Consider the following 27,276-nt stretch of genomic DNA (forward strand, 5'->3'; position numbering starts at 1 on the left):
TAAGTAATCTTACTTTTAACTCTTACTTTTAACTCTTGTCTTTTCCTTTCTTCTCTTGGTTTAACGCTTCTCTGCAGGGTCGGTCTCTACTGGTATCACATTCAATTATTTTCCTTCTTCACATTTCACTGACCTGATAAACGTTCCTCTAGATTCTCTTTTGATTATCTTTTCCTTACAACTGATAGCTCAAAAGATAATCATCGTATGTTTATCACGCGATTTCAGTTGCTAACCAAAGTTTTTACACTAAGGTTAAACTTATACTTTAAATTATACAATACAGCTTTCACTAGTAAGAAAAAACACTAGATGTTACTAGAAACTATTTACCGGTGAGAAACCTAAGTTTAATCAAATAAACACATAGTTAGATCACGACTCAATTCTTAGCTGTTCTACAAAATTCTCAACAAGAGGCGACGCCCAAGTTGACATAAAAATGCTGAACTAAAAATGGATTGATATATCTAAAGGATACATCGGAAGTTTGTTTCCTTAAGTTATTTAGGCAATGCATATATGGGATTCAAGTTGGGAAAGTTTACTAAAAGCATATTCATAACTATAAATGTCAAAGTAGAGTCATGATGTCCCAAAATGGACGGAGCAAAATACATTATGTCTGTTACCAGTATATGCAGATCACGTAGAAAACCACGAAACTTCATAAGGACTTTTCCCCTAGACCTAAATCTCATCTAAAGTAACTAGAAACAAGTAAAATTCTTAAATGTCCGCAAATAGGCCTGGTCTAAGCCTCAGTCGAGTAGATACAAAAATAGTGTTTTTATTCTAACTTATTAATTGAAATATATTCCATCAACAATGTTCAAACTAGTTAAGTTGGAATTCTACAGGCGTTACGATTTCTGGTTATTTGTATTTGTAACTGTTTTAAATTATGCTGATAGAATAAACTATTGTTTGTTTGTTTGTTTGTTTGTTATAGAATGCTTTAGTTCCTGCAAAGTACTAAGCAATTACCAATTGAAAAGGCTTGATAATAATTCCACTGACCTCGACTTCTTCGACATTTAATTTAATCTAGGGGTGGCACTGTTGCCACGGCATCTGTTGCCATGTCGATAGTTTCTCACGTGTGGCTGAGGGGAGACATCAAGTATTTAAACATATCCCACCCCCTAAGGCCAATCACGATTGAGGAATAACCAAGCCCACCACTTGGGGGTAACTCCTTGAAAAGTCTGCCGGCGTTGACGCTGTATAAGTCACCACTCGCCAGGAACAAAAAATGATTGTAACCATACCAGCGCTCGCCACCGATAAAATCAGACGACCCCAGCCAGCTGTCATTTCTATCTACGGGGGGTTTCCGCTTATGACACTTGCCGTTTTCGACGCCATATAAGAAACCCTTTGGGTCGAAGAAGAGGAAATCGAAGTCGGACCACCCTGCCGCTCCAACCAGTGTGGCAGATCCAAGCCAGTGATCTTGGTCGCTGGACGGGGGGTCCCGCTTGTAAAGCCTGTCATCATGAACAGCATACAGCACTCCTTCCGGATCAAAGAACAGAAACTTGAAAGAATCCCATCCACCGTCGCCTATAAGAGTAGCTTGAGCGATCCACCCCTCAAATGATGAACTCTTGGGGGGTGGTGCCTTGTAGAACTTGTCATTCACCACGCCAAATAAGGTGCCGTCTGGATGGAAGAAAAGATGGCGGAAGTCGGCCCAACCTGTTGTTCCAATTTGTACGGCTGAGGTCATCCAGCTTTCAGAAGTACTCATGGGTGGAATTCCCTTATAAAATTCACCTCCGTGCGTGACTGCATAAAAATGTGCCATGGTGCTAAAACAAACAAAACAAGATCCAAGTTGAATGAAAATAACTTGTGTAAACAAGTAGCCTAGAGCGCCAATTTTCTCCTACGCTCAAGAGAAATTTTAGAGTTGGTCCAAAAAATTCCAAATTGATGACTTCACTCTACAGAGATCCATTTAAGGCCTCTGATTGACAGTTGCTCAGTATAAACTTTCCCGCGCGAGTAACAACCCACCAATCAGAGACAATTTACCGATCTCTTCAACGCACGTCGCCTGAATGGGCGTATGTAACTTTCGGTCTAAACTCCTCAGGGTACTCGTATAGTCGTGACTGATTCTTTGAATTTGGCAGCAGAGTAATAGACTAGTTTCTATAGGTAGGTCGACCAGAACATCAAAAGTATTACCTCTTATTTTTAATAACAAGAAAATCTGTAGGTGAAAACGTTCATGACTTTTAATGCTTAACTGAAGATAAGCCGGTCCTGACAGTGCGCTGGTATTTTTTACATCAATTCTGGGTGCGACCAGACACTGGGAAAGTGAGATGATTTTCCCACTAAGACTACTGAGACACACTGACTCCCATGCGGGCTCAAACCCTGACTGCTCAATGCTGAAGCCAGTGCACAAACCGCGATGAAACCATCGCGGCTCCCTTGTGGTGCAGCCAAAAAAAAATTCAGAAAGAATTCAGCATCATCCAGATGGGCAGTTCAGATTTATTCACCGTGCTTTTATAACTAAACTTAATACTCGGTCAATTTGTATGAAATTTAGGCACCAAACAGATCAGTTTGGACAGAGCTGCACATTGGAAGTGTAAAGTCGTAGCCCCACCAATATCAGACTTGACCAGATCGACAACCAGCCCTCAAAGTTCGCCAACTTTTGCCTGTTATACTTTTATGGTCAAGTGAATATCTGATTAAGAGCTGCAAAGGAAGCTATCGTATGGGGGTATACCCGATAAATGCAAAGAACAAGGTACATTGTATTTTTGAACGTTTTTCTTTTTTTCATTGTAGATATTCTTCAATCCAACCTGTGACATCCTACTTGTCTGTTGCGGTGATTTATGGTATACCCAAACGATACCTTTCAATTAGTATGTAACTTGTGGTCTTTAGGTACAGTTAAATATATTGATTCTCATTTTAGAAAGACTATTCCCACCGAGGCTTAAAAAGTTAAATCCTCGGGCACCCAAGAAAACAGAGCTAGCTGAGTGTATCATTTTCTGAAATACACTCGGCTTCCGTAGGATTGTGAGCAAATATTGTGCACAATGGCGCGCCACAGCCTTCAGCAATACTCTATTCCAAACACGACGCCTTTGTCTTTTTTAAAAATTTGTGGTCTGTCTTTACAAGTTTGACTTAAAGCAGCTCAGTCACGGTATTTTGAGTTATTTTGGCCACATACATAATAAAAGATAATGATAAACCACAAAGGAACAAGGATGGCTAAGGATGGAGAAGATTAACACGGATTAAAAACGACAAATTTGAAAAATTGAGGCTAAACTTTTCAATATGCGCAAATCGTGACTGAGCTCCTTTGACTTGCTTGCGCAGTCTTCAGAGCGGAAACGTACTGCGCAGCTTTCTGCGCATCCCTTGGACTGCTAATAAGGTACGCGAGGATGTAGTTCGGTTGATTTATTTATACTTGGGCAAGCTTGCATTTTTTTTTAGGCATTTTAGCGTTAAGAAAACAAGTCTTCCCCTGCCTGCTGAGGGTCTCTCTTTTTTATATATTCAGTGGGTTGCTTACATGGATGCAATACGTAAAGAGTGTTTGAGGGAAAAATGTGTCTTCGCACCGAAATTTCTTGTATACCGTGGGAAAATAAAAGGTTCGGACACTTTCTCTAGGTTAATTTTGTCCGAAAAAAAAATTGATTCTCGAAAAAACAATACACCAGCTTTCTGTTGGTGACGTTAAAATGTTGCTGCCGACCAGGAAAATTAGGAAAGCATATGAAGTTCGTAACTCTTTTGTTTACATGATCGACGAAATTCCCGCCATTTTTTCAAACTTGGAGTCTGGAGCACAGCCAAACCTCGCGCATGCTTATTGCGTTTTTCGTCTCTGAATGCGCAGTCCAGATAACTCGCGTATGACATTATGAGTAACTGTATTTCCGCTTGTCACGTACTCTCGTGTTACATAACAACGCGTTCAATCATCTTTATGATACCATGATCATATCATTTCGCTACCAGAAAATCAGCTTTATTACTGATCATGAAATTCCAGGCGAGCAAAGGCGCTCTTCTCCGTTACCCTACAATAGCAAAGATATACCTTAGAAAATCTCATACAGAAAACGAAATGTCCTACGTCACTTTACGAAGGCACATTTTCCTGCTCTGACCCCTTGGGTAGGCTGACTATTTTTCCGATAAGTTGTTATTGGAACACCGTGATGTGTTAAAAGTCACTACTATCATTATGTTGATTTTCTATTATTGTTAAAAATATTCTTGCACAAGCCATTACCCACCAAAAAATCATGCACAACCTTAGGGTGGGAAAGAAAGTTTTCAGGCCCCAGAAAACTCTCTGCCCCCACCCCCTTTGAAAAAAGAATTGTATTGTATCATATCATATCCCGTTGTGCGATATATTTCTTTTTGGGTGGCCCTGAAGAACAATTGAATTTTGACAGATATGATTGCAAAGTAAATAACGTTAATGAATAGTCGCACCGCGTGACCGAGCTCCTTTAACTGCGTATTGCGTGACATTACCGCGTGCTCGGGGCGGAGAGGAACTCCCTTTTGAAAGAGACATGGATGCTTATCATCTCGCTTAGGGGTCTAAATTTTGGATTTTTGGTGTTCATTTTAGCTGGTAGTGTGTAGCTTAAGGCAATAACTTGACTACAAATACACTAGTTTACAAATTACGTGTGCCACTTACGTCTGCTTACTGCTAAGATGATTTGGGTGTCCTATTACGCCCGCTACATTGTACGTGTGGTGGTTAAATATTTCACGCGGTGCACTTTTTTAATTGAAAGTTGACGTGGTGCATGAAGCAGCTTACTTTAATTTCTTAAGAGTAAAAACAACATAAACAGAAAGCAACTATGACTGAACACAAAGAATATGGCACACGGTGTAATATACAGGAATTTTAAGAGATCAAGTGAAACTTATGGCTTCCCTTGCACATTCTGTCACAATGAATTGTTCAAATTAATTATTATAACTTTTCAAATAAGTTTAAAATTACCATTTTGTAGATTACTGAACAACTGTTTAGTCTGGCACTAACCTCATTCCAATACCTTTGTGATTTTCTGTGTGACCTTCTGCTTTTACCCTTTCTGTTTGAAAAAAAAATAAATTCAAACCTAAATAGTTATGGAACAAAAGGGTATGTGCCAAATTACTTGAAAGCAACACTCGATACATCCCTGTAAGCCAACACAAAATCAGTTTGGAAACAAGTGTGTTTTGGCCAATCCCCCCTGAAAAAAAAGCTATAACCACAAACAGCTCAGATCTTATGAGTTGTATTTGATATGTTTGAGATAACTGGCCAGAACCGTAATTACATTTCTTGACCAAAAACACCACAACATTTTACTAAGCCTGTGACAAAGCCCCAGCATGCTTCACAGTTGACATGCTCAATCCAGACCTATTGTCCCTAAAAATAGTGCCTGCAGTCCCGCTTCGTTTAGCATCTGGATGGTCACTCTGTGAACTGTCTTTGCCTGTTAATGTGTCTAAAGACCTTTAAGAGAGAACCTGGTCAAACTGACCATCTTAAAAACTTAACACTTTATCACCAAGGGCAATCATGGGATTGTGCCCATTAAATAATTGGTGCCCATAAAAAAAATATCTGTTCTTTACAGCAACAAACTTGCTCTTAATTAAGATTTAAAAAGAAAACTTTACAAATACACTACTATATTTTTTAACACCAGTTGAAACTGCGGGGATAATATAGGATGTCCACAGAAACTCCGATTCTATCGGTGATACAAATACATAAACCCTCGTATGTGACACAGCCTTTTATATATTAGGAACTTTTCAGTTTTCCACACTTCCATTTTACTACAGTGTGATGGTATACCAGTTCTTATCAGTGCAAGTTAAACTTCGTTTAAACCAATTGGTCAGGAACATCAATCTTAACAGTGGTAACACAAAGGTACACAAAACTTTGGGGATCATTTGTTTTACAAGCCAATTGCTACTGATGATGGCCACCACTCTCAATTCCTGTTTTCCCGATGAACTGCTGAGCACATGTTCCACTGTTTAATGCCTCTCTCACAAATCGATTTTCTCAATAACAAGCATTAATTTTGGCTATTTTTGTGAACTCAAGACCCCTTATGATCCTTTTCTGGTTGTGAAATCCTTATTCCAGACTGTCATTTGAATATTTTTATAATATAGACATTGCGTGTTTAACAGGAAAATACACCATTCATAAACTTAAAGTTTTTTTTTTTTTTTTTTTAAATGAAACAACATTCGGGACCTGAGTAGTTTATTTTCCATATCCTCACTAGCGAGGATATTGATGACGTCATTTCCTGAGCTAGCTTTATCATGATAGTTTGTACAAAAAGTCAGTTTGTCTATGGTAGGTAGGTAAAGTCTGCATATGGGCCAAGTGGGCCACCAGGCCGGAGCTTATCCTGGTTTCTGTAACATGAAGCGGCTAGGATTATTTCTAATCCCCCCTGGATGGGATGCTAGTCCATTGCAGCGTTACCCCCAAGTAATCAGTTCGCCGTTACAAATTTATACATCTGGGTAGAGAGAGGCACTGTGAGAGTAAAGTGTCTTGCCCTATAACACAATGCAATGTCCCCGGTCAGGGCTCCAACCCGGACCACTTGATCAAGAGATAAGCACAGCAACCATGAGGCCACCCTAGTTTGGCTATAGTTATAATAAAAGGAAAATTAATATTGTGCACACGGTGGCTTGAAAACATGAATTTTAACTTCTCTCATAAAAAAAAAAAACAATATTTTACTCCCTTGCTGAGTTAATTCGTAAAATATTGTTTCGCGCTGCCGTGAAATATCATCTATTATAATCCATCAAATATTTTAGCTTGTGTGAGATTGGTGTAAAAGCGTCATATGGCTTAATATTCCCCAGCTAAAACCGCACAAGTGGCGAAATACATTTGAAGGTTAACAAACACAATAGCCTCCATTTGGCACAAAAATATGCTTGGATATTTGTCCTTGGACATTACCTGTTCCGCAGAGTTCACAGTTTTCCTTGAGCTATGCTCTCAGAAAACTGTTCTCTTCCCGGAACAGGTAATGTCCACGGACAAATATGCAAGCATATTTCGCACCAGATGGGAGCTATTGCTTACCAAAAATTGACAAGTGTCAATATCTTTCTTATTAATGCCCATTAAAGGGATGTGACATAAAGTACTTTTTTTCGCCATTTTAGTCTACTATATTACATTGCTTCCTAAATCAAACATTCTTGCCAACATAATGGTCTACCGTAAATCCTGAGGGATTAGCAATGCAGTGTATGATGAAAATCGCATCTTTCCTATCTAAGCCATTTTAAAACATAAACAAGTAGTCTGTTTGAGAAGAAAAATGCTGTTCACTTTTTCAAATGTCTCTTTCCGTTCCAGAGATATTCAAGTTTTTAAAATATGCAAATTAGCCAAGTGATGACAAATATGATGAAGAAAGATATCTCAGCCAATTTGTATCAGGAATGTTTGATTCTTTGCAGTAAGGTTTTTACTAATGTGTTCCACAATACGAGCTTAATAGTTTTGTTGCCCTGGCAAAATACTGGGCTCCAGACCTCCCCAACATTCAAGGCTTTTCTGGCAACCTTTGGAGTTCCATTTTGATATTTGCAAATGGTGCCTCAAGCATTTACACGTTAGCTCGAGGTTGTGACCTCGTTTAATGTTTGTCGAGCTGAAAATCACTATCATATTGAAATCAAGTGGGTGAGGACTGGAAAAGAGTGAGTTGCTAAGGAAACAGAATTTTTTATAGCCCAGATGTGTTTTCTTTAGAACTATTAGCCTACCGTGTTTCAATGGTCTGTGCTGCAAATTGGCCAACATAGCTCTATTTACATACTTGGTATAATATTGGGTTGAGCGTGTGACATCATCAATCATCTCATTTGCATATTTTGCACATTTTTCAAACTTAAATATCTCCGGAACTAATGCAGATGTTTGCAAACAGTAAACGGGGTTTTCATTCTTTCATGAAATTCTATGCACTGCACCTAAATATCAAGGGGTAAAAATTTGATCAAAGTACCACTTTAATATTTTTACCCAAGGCTTTAGATGAATTTTCATTAACCAATAAAGTTGTAGGCATCAAATTTTTGAGAACAAATAAGTTAGGGTCATCCATTCTTTGGCAAGTCCTTTTTTGCTGTGAAATAAACTGTTCTACACCTTCATGATTGTCACAGACATTTTCTGCTATGCCAGACCCTATTATATCCAGGGAAGGAACTTTTATGTTAAGTCACCCACAAGATGGTCATGGCCCCATTTAGGCATACACATTGTAAATTGTATACTTTGGTATTACTTAGGGTGTTCAGGACAGAATTCCAATGTTTTAACCCATCAAGTACCTTTTAATGTTAAATATTATTACATGACTAGCTCCGTGAGCGGGCAAGATCAACCAAATCCTGCGCTGTGATTGGCTACCCGAGTGGGCAAGATGGAGCTATCTTGCCCGCTGACTGCCCGCCGTGTCCTGCAAGAAAAATTTCTCCGAAAGCCATACAATAAATCTTTTATTGACCAAGCTTGTTCAGGATGAGTGGATATTGGCAAAAAAGAACTTATCAATATCCCGCTATCTTGACCTCACACTTGGTAAATAACCTATATATATGTACACATAAAGAAATAGAAAAAAAAAAACACCCATATCATATTGTGTTGATAGTTTAGATAAATGATAAAGGCATATTAATTTCAACAACAATGTATTTATCATTCTTAAAGACGTTATTAATTGCTGTTATTTGTGTGTCTGTTTTAGAATGGCAGCTTTCAACGATCAAATAAAGTATGAGACAAACCCAGATTGGTCTCCTTCAAGGGTCCATTTCAAATTTTTGGATGACGATCCCGACACATTACATGGAGAATCCCCATGGGACATTACATTTATATCAAATATTTGTTTGTAAAACTAAAAGAAAGTCATCACTCTAAAGGTGCAGCATGTCAATTTAAAGGTGCACCTCACCACTTTAAGGTGAGCTTCATTACTTTAAAGGTACTTTTTATAGAAGTAGATTTTTATCACTTCTTAACTCACCTGAACGAATTGTTTGATTGTCAATTTCTTGGTCTCCAAGCAATTGTTTTAGAAAGTCCTTTCTTGTTAAGAACAAGTGAATAATTGAAACTATGCAGAGAACAATGGATATTGCCATAATTGTAACAACGCCAATGTTCAGTTTGGATTTCTGCCTGTGATGTAAATCATTGCATGTCATATTCACTTGGTTGGTGGGAATTTGAGTGCTGTTCCCTTGTGAGCAGATGTACACCACTGGAAGATGAAGGGTCTGGAAGCCACAGAAGAGCCCCATCATCACACCAAGAGCAGCAAGTTGAATGCAAACATGAAAAAAAAACCTCCACATATATCGCTTTGACAGGCATTTCTTTTCATTGCTGTCCCCTTCCTTATTGATTTGCCGTAGTGCTAAGACACTGTAAAGAATAAAGACTACCCAAAAGAAACCCAAAATACCACCGATGATAAGAGCAAAATTAAGTGGTATTAACAATAGGCTCACGGTGGAAATGTAGTCATTATAACATAGTTGTTGCGTGACATCACTAGGCTTGGGGATACAGTTGAAATTCTCCTTATCTGTGTCATGCAAACCCTTCAGCAAACCAATTATTGTGGGCCAGGAGACCAGAAACAGAACAAAATGAACAGCACCACATACAGTTTGCGACTTGAAAGCAAGTTCAGTTATTTTATCCATTGTACAATGTGCTCCAACCGATCATGATCTAAGAGAAACAAAAATAAATCAGTATTCCAAAATGCATTTTACAGTTAGCTGTGACAATACTTAGTGCCAAAAATAGTCTTTAATCTCAGATTGCCATAAAGCAAATAGCTGACACCCACACGGTGCATTCAAGATTTATAGCGCAGTCACAGAATAATTACGAACTGTACATGACCGTATGTTTTTTTTACTAGTCACAAAGCACATTGCAGCCCTGTAGTTCATTTAGGAGAACAAGTGCCATTTAAGAACTCATCACAATACAGTACCGATCAGAAGGAACGCTTGACAGAACGCGTTCTGTTGCCATTCCACACGCGTTCCTGTTCCCGTTCTTTATCCGTTCCATATCCGTTCTCTATCCGTTCTGTTTTGGTCTGTTCCCGTTCTGTTAGCGTTCCATCGGTAAGCTGCGTTCTCGGAAGTTGTTCAGAAGAACGAGGTTTACGAGAACTCGTTTACAAGAATGCTTCCAAGAAATTAGCGACACTTGGTTAAAACTGTCGCCTTATGCGAGAATACAAACAATAAACTTAATGCATTTTCGTGGTGAAAATGTGAGTCCAGTTCCTTGAAAAATACGGGAAGAAGATGGTATTGTAACTTCAAGGCCAGTGAGGGAGTCTTTTTCCGAAACGATCCAAAGGGACCGGTAGTCTGACTGTGTGCCCAAGGAAAGGAAGAAGTAACCATTATTTGGATATATATATAGCTTGCCGGGGTTTGTTGACAATAACAAAATGGCCACGATGAACACGAAATGGACAAGAAGATGCAGATAAGATGATGCATAGTGCGTGTACAGAGAAATAAAAGAGGACATAAGATGATTCATTCTGCTGCGCGCGCCATTTTCACAAGATCGCTGGGCCAGACAAAATTTGGACGAAAGTGTATTGACAGTTGCATCGTTTCCAAATGCCTGGTAAGCACCCTGATAGCGTAACTTACTAGCGTGCATTCTGAAGAATGCGTTCTCTTATAGTTTTCCCTTTTTGTGATCCGTTAACGTTCCGTATCCGTTCCATTTCCGTTCGGTATCCATTCTGTATCCGTTCTGTACCCGTTCTGTACCCGTTCTCTACCCGTTCGCAAACGCATTCCCTGTTACAGAGTTTGTACTCTTTGAGGCTTTTAAAATTCCATGACTTTCCATGACCTTTCCGAGTTTTCCATGACCAAAGTTAGGCACTTATTCTCCCAGCAGTATCAAAACAATCATTTACTTAATGTATTTTCCAGCATTATAATGCATAAAATGTGTGCTTGTTTCTATTTCTACTGAAATTAAAGCCTGTTTCTGACTCGTCTGTTATTTTTTCTATTTTTTTAAAAAATATCTTTTTGCCAAGCACATTGCTTTTCCATGACTTTCCATGACCCTCACTTAAATTCCATGACTTTCCAGGTTTTCCATGACCTGTACGAACCCTGTGTTAGGTTTCTTCTGAGCGGTACTGCATTTACAGAGCAGCCACGTCAGCCGAATAGCTGTGAATCCTCCATTCTGGTCGAATTAGAATTATAAGATGTTGGTTTTTCTTGATCCCAGAGGAAAACTGGAGTACCCAGAGAAAAACCCGGAAGTTATCTCAGTGCCCTAGTTTTTGTGACGGATTACTGCGGACAGTAGGCTTAGAGTATCTTTAGAAATAACGAGCCCTGCATTTTCAAATTCCTCTAGTGTAATGTGGATGCAGCCTTTATCTACTATACGTTATGTCCTAATTTCATCAACACACCTACATGTGTATAAATTAATTAGGCAGAATTCCATCTGCTTAACAGCAACATCAGATAAACATATATACCGTTCTGTACACAGTTTTCAATATGCAGGGTACTGTTTTTAATTTTAATGAGCCACAAGCAACTTGCTTCATGGCTTTTTAAACTTACCAAAACAACGACTAACAGTAATTAATCTCTTGCAGGGTTGTGAGGACTTAACAAAATAAATGGATCTGACTAGGATGTCAATAGAGTGAATTGCAAGGTTTCAGTTTCTTTGTAAATTCTTTGCCAGGACTACATGTAGTATTAGTAAGACTGACACATTACAGTCAAATAACTTATGTTCTGAAAATTTAACGAACATACAATGATTACTGTATATCATTCTGAAGTAACAACTTACATTTATGATGTGCGTTTTCTAAGCTTTCAATTTTTTATCACACTCCCCATTTACTTCTACAGACTCAGACATGGCATCTGTTAGATTACAAGTCAGAGGTTAACCTGCAAAGAACACATCCATCAATTAATACATGGGTAACGCAATACTGTATGGCAAAATGATGAGTACAGCCTAAAACAGGGGGGGGGGGGGAGAGAAACAGGCAAGTCTGAACTTCTCTCCTCCTGTACCTCTTCAATAGACTACTTCGTGGCTCTTGCTTGGTGCAAAATATTGAGCAATGATTATTGTTGCAGAGTTACCCCCTATATCTTGAGCTTCTCACCACCTTAGAATTACACGTCCCACTTGTTCTTCTCCTGCCTTACTGAGGACTAATCTTTTTTGTTAGTTACTCTGACTAGACAAATAAATTTTAGCCAGCCATGTCTTGTCTCGTTCGCCAAAATTTATACTGAAAACCCACCTCCCCAGCATACTAGTCAGGTGTATGACAACCACTACACCATCAGGAGAACTATGCTAGGAACACAGCAATCGAAGCTCAAGGTGATTTTACAGTACAGCCCAAAAATAATGCACGTGCAAGAAGTGGCACAAGCCGCCGAAAGAAGTAAAGTTGTCGTGTTTTCACGGTTTACCCGCCATACAAGAACATTTAAAACGCAAGAAGTTGAAATTCCAACTGCAAGGAGCCGTAAGAAGTTGAAAATCTAACTGCAAGAAGCCGCAAGAACTTATGAATCTTAACGCAAGCTGCAACAAGGCGCAAGATGTTGCTACAGTGCAAAATATGCTCAGCGCTTCCTCGCAATGTTAACCATAAGATAAGTCACTACAGTGGGAAGAGATATATTTCGAACAGCTGAGACCAGATCTGGATTTATGTTTGCTTATACTGTGAAAATAAAATCGAGCGTACTCCCTTATTACGTACTTACGTGTCCATGACACCTACAGCAGGAAAAAAGCCTCTCGATCACTTGAACAGTCTGGTAGCAGATAATTACGCGACAATCACAAAACGTCTCCAAATAATGAGGCCCATAAAGAAACAGTCCATGTGGAAAAATTGAACTACGGTATACACTTGTAGTTAGCCTGGGTTCCAACGCTTTTTGCTTCTGAATGCCAAATTCATGATCTGTGAGCAAAGCTGACAACCTTCGTTCAAATCGCACACAGAATCGCAAAGACTTCGTGTGCCGTAAACAAATGAGACACTACAATGTTGTAAACTTCTTTAAGAACTTTTTGCAGAGTTATTATTACAGGTGAAAAGCTCTTGCAGAAAATATATTTTGTATTTCTAAACAGGCGATCAAAAGGCTCATCTCTGTCTCAATCTGTAAAGTTATTTGAGACACCCTTGATTCACAGGTTGCTCAGCACGAGACCAAAATCTTCCCACTGTCAGTGACAAAATCTACTGAATGATTTATTCGTGAACGAAATCTCCAGAAATGACTTCAACAGTGTTTGGACTTTATATGGCTTACACTTAAGAACTAAATATTAGTCACATCATTCAGAAACTTCCCAAGACCTCTTGTGTAAACGGAGAAGTGCATACGCCTGAAACTTCTTGTTGGAAGAGAACCTCTGTTCATATTAGGAATATGTGGGCAGATAAAACAACTCAGTAATCATAAGGTTCGAGATTTTGCTATGGCTTTCCGGGTGCGAAAATTCTTCGGGACCTTCGAGAAACGGGTCCTGGTAACTTGGCGAGTATCGTCTTGATAAGTATTTTCGCGTGGTAAGATGTTTGCGTAAAGAAGTTCTTGCGGTTTGAAAATCCTACCGCAAAGAAGTTCTTGCGTTTCGAAAATCCTACCGCAAAGAAATTCTTGCGGTTTTAAATTCTAACCGCAAAGAAGTTCTTGCGTCTCGCAGGATCCAAGCGCAATCGACCCGCAAGAACCTGAAGACGCAAAAAGAAGTTCTAGCACATGCATTATTCTTAGGCTGTACTGTAAATGATTAGGATGTGGGCTTCCCAGACAATTTTATTTTGAGGTGACAAGCCGGGCAGGGGAAGCCTATACTGTAACTCGGCTTCTCAAACTCATTAATAATTCATCAAGTTAAAACAAAGAAAATCACAACCGCGAAGGAGGTTTGGATACCCAGTCTTAATTCGCATAGATTTTGATGATTTTACTTCTCCGTTTACTCCTTAGTTTTTGTTTCAATTGAGAAGATACATCAAACACTCGAGACAGTGTTACATCAGCTATCCAAACACCTCGAATTTCAGTGTTTGGATATCCCAATGAAACACCGTCTTTCCTCTTACGTTTGAGATATTACTTGAAACCCAACTAAGGATCCAGTTGAGAATTCTTTCACTGCAAGTGCTGCGAACAACTGTTAAATGCAACAATTAGGGCGCGTTCGTTTGGGATCAATCCGGAATAGGAATAATTGGAATAATGCGAGCAAGCGTTTGTTTGGGAGCTATTGTCATTCCGGAATCCCTGGATTTCCATTCTGGCTGTTCTGCTTCCCTTTGCAGAAACAAAGATGGCGTCGTGTTCAGGTGAAAGTGTTCAGGCTGTCGATAACCTGCGATTATACCCTCCCTCCCTTATGTTCCCTTCTTCTTTCCAGAAAAAAAAAAAAAACGCCTGATCCCAGGTTAGTGAGAAGCAGGAACTTCAACTCAGCTTATCACAGCTAAAGTTTTCACCAAACACACGTGCCGTGATACGACAATTGACATCTTCGATAACGCACTGATCAATCTTCTGAACTCTCAGCTAGTTCGCTAATCGCCCAGTAAAAACTCAGGACGACTACAGCAATCATTGCAGGGCGTGTAGCTGGAAAAGGACTCGTTCCAAGTTACATCCGCGCGTTACCTGACAAAATATTGCGTGACTTACCAAACTAATTTGAATTCAGTGTCACGCGAGTAATTGAGAGTTTCAAAAACAGCAAACGATCGTAGTTCGGCAACTTCTCTGACTACTGTCTGCTCTATAAGGAGTGTGTAAAATACTGAAAGTTATACAGAGGATTCAAGCTACACAGAGATGTATACACTTGCTAGGAAAAAAAAAAAACATTAAGCTCAGGTTAAACATAGCAATGACAGTGTTCAGTTGCAAAGAAGATACGAAAAATTAGGCATTGCAGGTGGCCGTCGATAAAATCAGGAACATGGAACATTCCGGAACATCTCGGAACATCCCGGAACATCGAAAAATCATGATAATTATGAGAAAAATATGTAAATTTAAATTTTCGAAAATCAAATAAACAAACTGGTATCACCTCGAAATATGAAAAGATATTTTGGGGGGTAGGGGAGTTGGTAGGGGAGACCACAATGAGAGCAGGCTCCTCTTCTTTCCTGCCAATTGCGTCACGTGGTTTTACAGCACTCTGTTTATCAACACAAACATGGACGATTCGAACGATGAATGCCAGGTAATTCATTGTGTTTCCTTTGCTGATCCCTGATTTCTTCAACATATGAGGTGTTCGTGGCATCTGAGCATCATACGGTTACTTGTAAAGTCAGTAGCCATAGTTTTGTCACTATTCCGTCTTCATGTTGCAATTACCATTCCCAGTTTTGCGCTCTCCGCTAGGAACGCCTGGCACTATGACCCACCAAGTGCAGACTCGGTCTTTCCGGAAACCCGAGTAATCAAAGTGCGTCCACGCGCGTACTACGCATGTTTGGTCTACTTTGGTGGCGTTCGAATGGCTCGATAGGAAGCTAAGTTTGATCGAATGTCAGATAACGATCTGCACGCGAAGTTGAACTAGCGATGAATAGATTATAGCCTGCGGTTTTAATTAAATAAGTATTAACTTGTAGGCGAGAAAACATTTTCCAGTAAAGGCATTTGAACTGTTGGCGACACTTAGAATTCAGTTTCAGATCGCCAACATTTGTAACAAATATTTCTTGAGACAAGTAAGTTTTGACCAGCGACCCTGCAAGACAGCGCGTCGCCAAAAGTTTTTAGGTTTTCTGCTTGTATTTGCTTACACTGTCATCAGAGCTTAAGCAGTCCGACCTAGTTTACACAAGACACTCAATGCAGAAGAGTTCCTATTTCTATCTCATGGAGAAACTATCCCTTCGTCAGAAATCGTATGCGCATACCTTTGAATTGACGTAATGAATTGATCACCTTTACAGCGTGACTAGTTTCAATTATATGGAGGAGTTGGTACTTGTAGTTCTACTCCCTCATACTCCCTAATGGATGCTGGATGGGATGCCGCTAGTCCATCGCAGGGTTACTCCAGCATTAAATTCGCCGGCACCCATTTGTACACCTGGGTGGAGAGAGGCACTGTGAAAGTGTACAATATGTTCGTAACTAAGACTTGGAAAAGCAATCCGTCCAGCATTGTAGCTTACCGAGGAGTCACAGAGATACTAGCACTTTTGATGTCTCTTATTTATAATTTAAACCTATAAGATTTGTCTAGTTTTAATTTTAGGTAGCTTCTTTTTGCATTTACAGTACTTTTTCCGACTTTTTAGAAGGGGAAAAGGCACCAAATGTCGACAAGCTGACTGGTACAAATAAAAACGTGTAACCCGGCGGAATCGATCCGTCGAAATCAACAAAGGGTCCGGACGCACTGGACTGACAAAATTTGTTTGGCCCTTCCAAAAATCTCGACAAAATTTGTCTCTGCCAAATTTTTAATTTGTCGAGCGTGGGCGCACTGAATCACAGCAAAATATTTGTTAACCACAAGTGTCAATCACATGGAAATTAACACCATCGCTTGCGCGCTTTCAATTTGATTACGTGTAGTCGTGAAATTTGCACTTGTACTTGTACTCGGCTGACTCGGGTGGACATACGGATGTACAAATTGAGCAGAGCTTGGTCCTGGAGATGCAGCTGGAACGTTAACGTAGACTTGGGAACCGTAATAGTTGTACTGTGCGAACGGATCGTCATGGAGCATACCGAGGTACGAATCTTCCATGTTTATCGTTGATTGCGGCGCAAATATAAATTTAATTTTGGCGGGCTTCGGACTGAAATACTCCGACTAAAAATAGAGATCAAATTTTCTTGACTGACATTTTCCTTCAAATCATGGCGTGTAAATTGACAAATCTGTCAGATTTCACGCCTGACAAAAATTTGTCCTGCTCCGAGGCAGGACGACGGCGTCTTTGAGGTTTGGTAAGCCTTGACAAAATTTGGTAGATCTAAAAATCACCGGACGCACTTGTCTCAGGGAATTGATGACAGATTTTTTCGCAAAATAAACAAAAATTTGCCCAGTGCGTCCGGGCCCAAATTTAATCACTGCAGCGTTCCTTCAGATCACGTAAGGCTACAAACAATCGATATCAACTTGTTATTACGCTTAGCAAATGAACGTAGAACGATTTTCTTTCTAGAACTAGCCAGTCTTGTAATTTAAAAAATGATCAAAGAAAGAACGACAGCTTAAAACGAGATAGCAGTAACACACGAACTCCAAGTAAATTGCTTTTAACTGGCGTTTTTAATTACCGAAATTTCTAAAGCGATACCTTTCAAAAATATTAAAGTTAAAACGGGTCCATTCTGTTTTTCTTTATTCACCCAAATGTTCTAAGATACCCTTCTGCGGTTTGTTGGTTAAGATGGGCGGTCCCAAAGGGTCGCTTTTTCAGCCGTTTTGGTCATAAATGGGGCATAATTATCAACTTCTTCTCGCGAGGCGGAGAAATCAGATACAAACTATTTTTATGGCCAATAATTCTGGTGTCGTCAGAAGAAATGGGAAGCTTAGTAGTCCTATAAACACAAAGTGAGAAATCGATCCCTCAACATCTGCACGCGCTTCGATAAGGACGGTTTTTGGAAGGTTTCTTGGTCCCATCTTTTGAATTTCTTCCATTGTGTTTTCTATGAAAAACGAACGGCTGATAACGGGAAAGGAAAAGTAAATTTTAGGTCCATGTCTGCTTCCTCCGCCCTCATGTGATAGCAACTCCTTATATTTTCCGAGGAAAGGTAGATAAAAATTGAAAAGGTGCAATGATTGTCGTCGTCCGGTCATACTGAGAAGATTGCACTAGTCCAAAAAATTAATGGGTGGCTTTTTCATTATCAATATTGAAATGAGAAAATCTTGCCGGCGCGCGCGGGGTAGGGGATTTGCCCTCGGCCCCTGGTAATTGGCCCAGGGGGGGGGGGGGGGTACTTCCAGAAAAGTTGAGTGGGGGTGTGCGGCCCACTTCCCAGAACCCTTACCCTCTTTATGACCAAAATCTGCGTTTTTTGCTACCCTATTTATGACCTGACCAAAAATTCGATAGCCTATTTATGACCGTTGCGGCTGACACAGTTGCCCTAAACATACGTTATGAAGGGCTTTTGTTGAAGGTCTTATTGATAATGATGAAAAAGTAGCTTCTGCTAAGAAACATACCCAATTCAAGACTAGAGTGCTAAAACCATACCCAATTTCCAAAAGGTGTAGATAGCAGCAGACATGTAAAGATTTTAAGGAAAACGACCACTTTTTTAAGTTTAAAAAACATGTTTCGACAGAACTTCTGTCATCTTCAGTTGCATGAATGATTACAAAGCAAGTTGAATAATAAGTAGGCAAAAATGCTAATTAAGACAAATAGTAACAACAGAACGTGAAAAGGTGTAAATTAAAAGGATAATTTTAGATTTACATGGTGTAATTGTTGATTGAGGCAAGGTAGTTCTTTTTGAATATGGATAGCCTCCTTTATCTTGAGTTGAAAGCTGGTAGTGGCGTGATCTAAAATATGAAAGCAGTCTATTGAACACAATGAGCGACAACGTTCAGAATTCTGAAGATGTTTGAAGATGTGAGAGGCCCTATCAACGGCTAAGTGCTCACGTACGCGTGTGGAAAAATGTCGGGAGGTTTCGCCGACATAACAGGCATTACAGCCCGCACATGTAAACTTATAAACCACACGTGAACGAAGCCCGCCGGGGATAGGGTCTTTCACACCAAAAAGGTTACCTATCTTAAAGGAAGAAAAAACTAATTTGATGTCTAAATCATTGCAATAGCGTTTGATTAAGTGCCGAATCTTCTTCTGAGTGATGACAGAAAAATGGCCTATGTACGGCAGCTTAAAGTAAAACGTGGGCGAGGTGGTAAGGGGGTAGCCCCGGGGACAATGATTGCTATGGGTCCCAGTGATGTAACGGTTAACCACTTTTTCAATTAAATGGGCAGGGAAAAGGTTCTTTTTGAGAATTTCAGTAAGCTTGGTTATATCCTCGTGTAACCCCAACCAAGTGTTGTTGATCTTGTAGGCCCTGTCAACAAGAGTCCTAATGAGACCTACTTTGTATGAGTACGAGGTAAAGCTAAAGTAATTAGTTAATAACCCAGTAAAGGTTTTCTTACGGTAAACCCTAGTTAGGAAGGAATTAGTGTCACTATTATCAATAAGAACATCTAGAAAGGGTAATTTGCGATTAAGTTCTTTTTCCATAGTAAACCTTGTGTTGGGGTGCCTAGAGTTAATGTAGTCAAAAAATATAACAGCATCGTGCTCCGAGTGAAATAAACAACCAAGTGTCGTCAACATACCTACGATAAAATAAAATTTTAGAGTATTGAAAATTTTCCAACCATAGTTTTTCATGATGTCCCAGACCTTTCTCATTTAGCCCATTCTTATGTCTCTTCATACCGTCCAACGACTGCTGACCTCAAGAAACTCAGAGTTCTTAAGGAGCTAAAGAAGATCAACAACACTTGGTTGGGGTTACACGAGGATATAACCAAGCTTACTGAAATAAACGGTCCGATAAACGGATCCCGAAGTTTATTTTATGCGCTGTGCAAGATACTAAAAGATAAGCATCAAGCATAAAACAGAAATAAAGCCCATCATTCATCGCAAAACATAGTTCCATTCAAGCGTGTCGTGTTCATTCAGGTTCATTTCCCAGCGATGCAACCTGCAAGTGTTCGTTGTTGTTGTTTTTCAAATTCGGGCATATAGCCCTCAAGCTCCCAGTAGTCTTGGCAGTAGTACGGGATTCAGTTGCCATTAAACGGTAAATGAAAACTTACGATTTTCTTCTTCTCCTAGTGCTACCTCTGCGGCAGGATTTATTGAAGGGTCAGGACGACGGCTACGGTTAATTTCTGCAGACCGGCGCCATTATTTACTTTTGGAGTCTCGCAAGTCTTGAGAATTGATCAACTTAAACGCAACCTTCACCTCAAAACTGGATCTAGAGTGTACACAAGTATTAAAGGAAGCTATTTGCCACTACTCAGAAGGTCAACAAACGAACCTGAACGGAAGAAGATGTATTTTCACCGGGTGCTAGGGTTATGCAAATGAGCTTTGACACGAGCAATAGCTATGTAAACACACTGACTGTGGCAGATTTTAATCTGTTCTCGCGTGCAATACAAGGAGATACCCACCGGTTTGAACTTATAGAACGGTTGATTATGGTATGAAATGTACTGTGATGTGCTTTTTAGGCTTCATTTAGACCCAACTTTTGAGATTTTTCCCGTCAAATTTGGCTAAATTTAAGTAGGCGATCAAAGGCCTCGGAGTAGGGTGTCTTCCAGCCTCGCTGGTAAGCTTAGAATTTTTCGGAAAGTTTCCGTATTTCGTCAGTCAAAGTAATGAATGTACCTTAAAATTCGTATGAAAACGAAATTACGTGAGCTACATTTTAGGCGACGTAGCACGCTTCACAACATCGGTGAATTTTACCTTTCTGATTACGGTCGGCAACCTCAGTTCGGCCAAAATTCAATTTTGGCTCTTAGCAAAGCAAAAATACGGAATTGGAAAATAATAAATTGCTTTTATATATATGTGTGTCAAACCCTTTTCACTGACTAAAAATGAAGGAAAATTATTTTTGGTCCCGAAGTCGAGTGGACCGCTTTTAGCGGGACTGCCACTTAATCTCGTACCCAGACCTCACTCGAGATTAAGACTGCGTAAGACGTGTAAGTGTAAGACTGGTAGCAAGATCAGGAGAGGCTACCAAGCTAGGCAGCTAGCAGAACGTCGATGGAACGAAGAGGAACCCGGAAGAAAGAGCTAGCCAGTTCCTTTTTGGTCCTTTCAGCCGCGGTCGAACCCTTGTACTGTTCACAGGCTATGGCGGATTCGGTGGTTTCACTTTACAACCAAGAGGAGAAGAACGAGTGCAGATCCAGGCTCATTAAGCACGCCATAAAATGTCTGACAACGGAAAGAGATACATCGGTTTGTGTAACACCATATCATGTTATCAATATCTGGACGAACCTTCTGAAAACTCAAGAGGCCATGCAGCATTTCTCCTTTGAAGAAAGACAATCCATAGCGAATGCAATTGAAGGATGGAAAATTTTCCATGAAAGTTGTTTACAGATCAAGACACCTCAAAACCTGCGGGTGTGTTATCTTGCGGGACACAACCCCATGAACGATCTCCAAGTTCTTGTCGACAACGGCATCCTCACCCAGAACATCTGAGCAATCGAGAAAGATGCTACAATGATAGAGAGCGTGGTTAAAACTATCAATCACCAGAGTTTGAAAAATTTCAAACTCTTCAAAGGTGATATAATAAACTTTCTGATAGACTTGGAAGGACAGTTTGACATCATTTACTACGATGCGTGCGGCACCCTACCATCAAAGAAACAGAACACGTTGAAGGTCATCGGAACCGTGTTCCTGCACAACAAACTTACATCTCCGGGTGCGCTAATAACGAACTTTTCGTTTCCGCCTGAACAGGCGTCTGAACAGGACACGAAAAGTTCGTCACCTCAAGGTGAGGAAAGAAATAGAATTATGTTTTTAGCAGAAAGGTATTTACAGTATAGAGAATTAAATACCCCTGCTTTCCAAGATAATAGTGAAAATTATGAAAACATACCGGCCAATATTAATACAAGGACTGCCGAGGATACCTACAGTGATTACATAACCTATCAAGTCATTGATGCAGCCGCTGTCTATATCCCTGCCCAAAGAATGCTCCTTTCAGGCAGGATGTCACTATGGGATCAACTGTATACGAACAAACTTAAATTCCTTGAAAAGGTTAAGTTATATGACACAGGAAAAGAATACAGTGAAACTGCCAGTACATCATACTTGAGAAAGATCGGTTCTGCCATCATGATGATACCAGGAAACGATCTGTGCAGAAACTGGGTGAATGAAATTTTCCCAAACTGGAAGACATCATCTCTAAAAAAGGAAGAGATATCATCACTTCTTATGACTCATCATTTATCATGTTCAGAAGAGTTCATTGCGAAATTTGCCAATAAAGACTTTCAGGAGAGATGTCTGCTCAGAGAAGCTCTTGATCCTGATACGAATGGTGCCATACGTCCCAGTTTTTGTGATACACTAGATGCAGCTAGTGCGACCCGTTTGGTTGGTGGCATTCAGTACGGCCAATTGGCGAATCCATCTTTTCCGGTTGTAGACCAGTTACTACGACTTCGCTACACTGCTAAGAAGAGAACAATGTTTTCAGATGTATTTATTTTTGATAAATGTCGGTATTTTTATGACCAATTTCCTTCTGTTGATTTTGCAATTAATTCTATCAAGTCAGAACAGCAAATGTTAATAAAAATGATAGTGAATGGCTTGAGAACTCATTTGAGAGAAATTTGTTATGACCAGTTTTGTAATGTTGCTGACTTGCATGTAAACAGTTTGCAGATTCCACAATGGCAAAATGTATATGTTGATTCTCCAGATCTGTTGCATGAAGCTGATTTACAAGATGCATTGTGAAGTACAGGTACTTTTAGGATTTATGAGTAGCCACAATTTTTTGAAGTTTCTTTTTAGGGGGCTGTTACTTTTGGAAATTTACAGTAGTTAGTAGTTAGAGTGTTTGTTCTTTTTTTCATGACGTGAACCCTATGATGAACATTAACAACATTGCTAAGATTTTTGACTCTATTCTCTAGAATGCCATAGTGTATAAGTACACTTGTCTGAAAGCTTTGCTACATTGAAATGTAATAATAATTATTATGAATGGTTAAAATTATAATTTCAATGGTCTGCTTGGTCAGTTTGAGACAATAACTGTGTACTTTTTTGAGTTATAAAAAATTAATTATCAGGAGTTTGACCAATGGGTGATTCCTTCATTATTTTTTGAGTTATATTAGCACTGGGGAAGAACACTTGAGGAGTGCAAGAAACTCTCAACTGCACCACATGATCTGATCTTTATGTACTTCTCTCATGTTATTCATAATTTGTCAGAATTTTAGGCAAAATATTAAACAGGTCTTGATGTCAATATTTTCTCCCAATGCCATCTTTGAGTCTAACAAAGTCTTGATCATGCAAAAGGGTCATACAGGCGTCTGCAAGCATTGTCGTTTCACAAAGTTTTGGATTTACCCCAACTGTGAACAACTGCTGTCTATTTTGGCATCGAAGTCGCATATTTGATTATGCAAGAGTCGCCATTGTGAGTAATGTGTGCTGCTTGAAATCTGGAAAGCTTGTCCCTTTTTTTCTTGGCAAGAGAATTTGATGGTTTCCACTTGCTTTCTCTCCTTGTGGAGTCCAAGGTAAGCTTAATTTCAATTATAAGTTCTTGGAAAGTTTTGGTTTCATTGTTTCTTTATTGTTTTATTTTGTTTACATGCATTGAAATAATTCTGCCTGTGTTAGTATCCGACGGAAGTTCGAAATTTGTAAGCTTATTTTAAAATATTTCAAGTAAGAAATTCAAATTGCCTTATCTTTTACATTTGTTGTCATTCACACTACATTTCTTTTGTATGTACGATCAAGTAAATATACTCCACAATATTTTAGTGATCATGGATGGACAAATTAGGTCCAAGAGACTGTGCAGATCTACATACATGTACTTTTTGCGAGAGAGATATGCTATCCAATTGTGTCAAACATAAGCCGGACGCATGGTGGCTGGTGATAAAGAGTTTTTTGTTTTTTTACTTAATCCAGAAATGAGAGATTTAAACAAATTAAAATCAAACCTTGAAATAATTATGGAGAACAGAATGCTTGATACTTGTCAACATAAGTATGTTCTGTAATCATTGCAAAAATCTATTACAAGAGACATTAATCTGCACTCCTTTTGAATATCACTGCATTGCTTGTGAGATTAGCACAAACAATTACCAAGATATATGGAAGATATTACACGGTGGCAGGAAGATATGAATTTTATGTTCGAATGGCAAGAACAATATCTCAAGAGTTCGCTGCGCTCACTCGTAAGATATTGTTCTTGCCACGAGAACATAAAATTCATATCTTCGAGCTAACATGTAATGTCCTTTTTGTTATATAGACATACTGATGACAGCGTTTCTGACAATTTTCCGAAAACTTCCGAACACATTTTGAAGATTTCCGAAGATTCGCCAAAACTTGTTCGAAGGTCACACGAATGTTTCCAAACATTTTCTGAAGATTACCGAAGATTGCTGAAGACTTTCAAGGAAGACCCGAAGATGTTTCGATGACACACCAACGAATTTAAGTACAATTAAAGAGACAAACTTGATATCAGTGAAATCATCGATATCCTCACTAGTGAGGACTGATATGGAAAATACGCCACCCGAGTCCCGGATGTGTTTCGTATGAATTTTACGAGTGGCGTACAGTGGTGTCCATATGATAAATAGGAATAAAATACCGTGATGTTGTTTCCAAGAAAGAAAATTATTGTTATTTTACTCGCATACACTACAATATGTAGTACCCTTATTATTGCATTGCACCAAGTTGGGGCTTCTCCCTATAGTTGACTAAAGGTGCCCTTTTTTCAAGCTGGAGGTTTTATAAGACTTAACAGGACAGGGTTTTCAAACATTATTCGATTATTTATCTAAGATATAGGATGTAGTGGGGCCACATTAGGTTTTTGAAAGGGGTTTCAAGCTAGAAGCTACATGTATATAAAAGAGAAGTCTTTCCTGTCAAAAACACTATGTAAGGTGGATAGGGTTTTGACCTTGGGGCAGAGCGTCCTTGTATAAAAGTTTGTTACTTCCCTTTCCCCTCCCCATGGACATAGTTATAGAGTAAAAAACTTATAAATTGTAAATAAAAACAACCCCTTCACTTCGGGTTCAAGATTGAAGCAAAACTGTCTGAAATGATTCTTATAATATTGAAGGAAATACTTTTCTTTCTATAGATTTTCCATTTACCAGCAAGCTAAAATCAAATTGTTTATGTTTGACAAATTAGCTTAAAGTAAACAAGATTTTGCCAACATGGATATCCATGCCTCGCTTAAGTGAAATTGGGCAAAATACCCTTGGCAGTCTCGGCATTCTCAAGTTGATTGTCTAAAATAAATGTCAAAATCATGAATTATAATTTTTGCATAATAATTATTATTGTTATACAGCTGTTTCATAATGTTAACTGAGTAAGGACCATAACCTATTTACCTTGACCCAAAATGCACTGCCAACCCACCAATATTATACATATATTATAACCAACTTCAGTGACTAGGTGTCAATTTTGGACTGACTGGTAAATATGGTGAACTCTCATTTAATGATTTCATTTTGAAACAGACTGTTGTTATTCTTTGACACTACATCATGTATATGTTAATATAACAACAATTTTCCAGTTCCAATCAAAATTAATTATCCATTTTTAAAGTTATAAGTAGTCTGTAAACAACCTGTTATTTGATTTTTGTATTTCTTTCTATTTTGAGCAGTCTGGGTTCGAGCCCTGGCTGGGAACATTGTGTTATGTCCTTGGGTGAGACACTTTACTCTTACAGTGCTCCTATCCACTCAGGTGTATAAATAGGTACTGGCAGATTTAATGTTGGGGGTAATCCTACGATGGACTAGCATCCCATCCAGGGGGGAGTAGAAATACTCTTAGTCACCTCATGCTACAGAAACCGGGATAAGCACCGGCCTGATGGGCCACTTGGCTCGTATGCAGACTTCACTTCCACTTCTGAGTTGCCACTTGCCTCTCTTTTTCAGAACGAGTGCTTGTGCGAAACGTTTCCCATGAAAATGACTTGATTTTCACGAGAATGAACGTACGGATGACATACAATACACATATGTTCGCACAAACACTCGTTCTGCCACAGAGGCAAAAGTCAACTTGGAATTGGCCTATTCATCCATGAGCTGGTTCAGGGAGCCTTTGATTCCGCTCTGAATGTGCAATCAAGATAGCTCGTGCGTGACGTTATGAGTAAGTGTATTTCCGCTTGTCGCATACTCTCGCGGTACATAGCAACGCTTTCAATCATCTTTATCATTTCGCCACCAGCAAATCAGCTTTACCGCTGATCACGAAATTCCAGGAGAGCAAAGGCACTCTTCTCCGGCTCCGTTACTCTACATATAGCAAAGATCGCAAAGATATACCTTACAAAATGTCACAGAAAACGAAATGTCTTACGTCACTCTACGAGGTCGTGGCCAGGAAATGGTAGACATGTTTGGCACATTTTCCTACTCTGACCCCTGGGGTGGGCTGACTTTTTTTCCGAAAAGTTTTTTTTTTTTATCGGAACACCGTGATATGGTAAAAGTCAATGAATGGGAAAACCCTCAAATAAAAGGAATTCTGCTAATTTTCGAGGTGGCCTTTTTTCAGCAGTGACGATGGCATCTCGCTCCAGGCATTATATCAGCTCTGTTCCTCTCTCACTATTTTCTGTTATGCACAAATGCTTCAGGTCAAAAGCCCTATTTTGCATATTTTCGTTGCGTGATGAATATCATGCGTGTTCAACATCACGCTTCAGATTAAAAGACTGGAAATTGAGCGACGCTTTGGAAAAGCACATCCTAACGAAAAGGAAAGGCGGAATTTATCTTCAAATAAGAAGGCGAAAATTTCATTTCACATGTAGTTCAGTTCAAAGTTTGGTTGTGACGAGTATTTGATAAATCCCGTTGTCTTTGACATGGCAAAGCGAGCATACAAATACACACGGAGTGCAATCTCTAACGAATTAAGAACGAATTTTTTTCAACTGAATAAAGAACGCGTCCTCAAAATTTATCAAGTTACCTTAAATTACTACTTACATTCGATTTAATACTGACCTGAGTAATATTCCACAGCGAACACTTTCTGTATGTTCCAAGAGCCTTTGGATTGTGACGCTCTGCTGACCTTAAAACTTTGTTTGGTTTTATTTTCGCGAACGTTTATTGGTGCATGTTTATTTGTTGACCCGGGAGGGAGGTCAGCCAGCCGGTGAACATATGGGAGGAGCTAGACGGGTACACGTTTTATCATTTGCAATGGTTTGGGGGAGCTTTGTAAA

At 39.3% G+C, this 27,276-nt stretch overlaps 1 protein-coding gene and 1 pseudogene across 1 annotated transcript; one reads left to right on the plus strand and one right to left on the minus strand.

The window, feature by feature from the left end:
* On the minus strand, positions 1–27,163 carry LOC110047734 (uncharacterized). Its single transcript, XM_020753474.2, has 5 exons — positions 27,053–27,163; positions 11,975–12,078; positions 9,123–9,835; positions 5,075–5,126; positions 1–1,814 (listed from the first exon to the last, which is right to left on the minus strand). Exons 3-5 carry the CDS (start codon positions 9,805–9,807, stop codon positions 1,097–1,099), a joined length of 1,455 nt encoding a protein of 484 aa, XP_020609133.1. The 5' UTR covers positions 9,808–9,835; positions 11,975–12,078; positions 27,053–27,163; the 3' UTR covers positions 1–1,096.
* LOC110047733 (uncharacterized) lies at positions 19,763–23,079 on the plus strand (annotated as a pseudogene).
* Positions 27,164–27,276: the final 113 nt, after the last annotated feature.

The sequence above is a fragment of the Orbicella faveolata genome, unplaced genomic scaffold (assembly GCF_042242905.1).
Source record: "Orbicella faveolata isolate gen_17 unplaced genomic scaffold, um_ofav_v1 contig_12, whole genome shotgun sequence".
In the NCBI taxonomy this organism is placed as follows: domain Eukaryota; kingdom Metazoa; phylum Cnidaria; class Anthozoa; order Scleractinia; family Merulinidae; genus Orbicella; species Orbicella faveolata.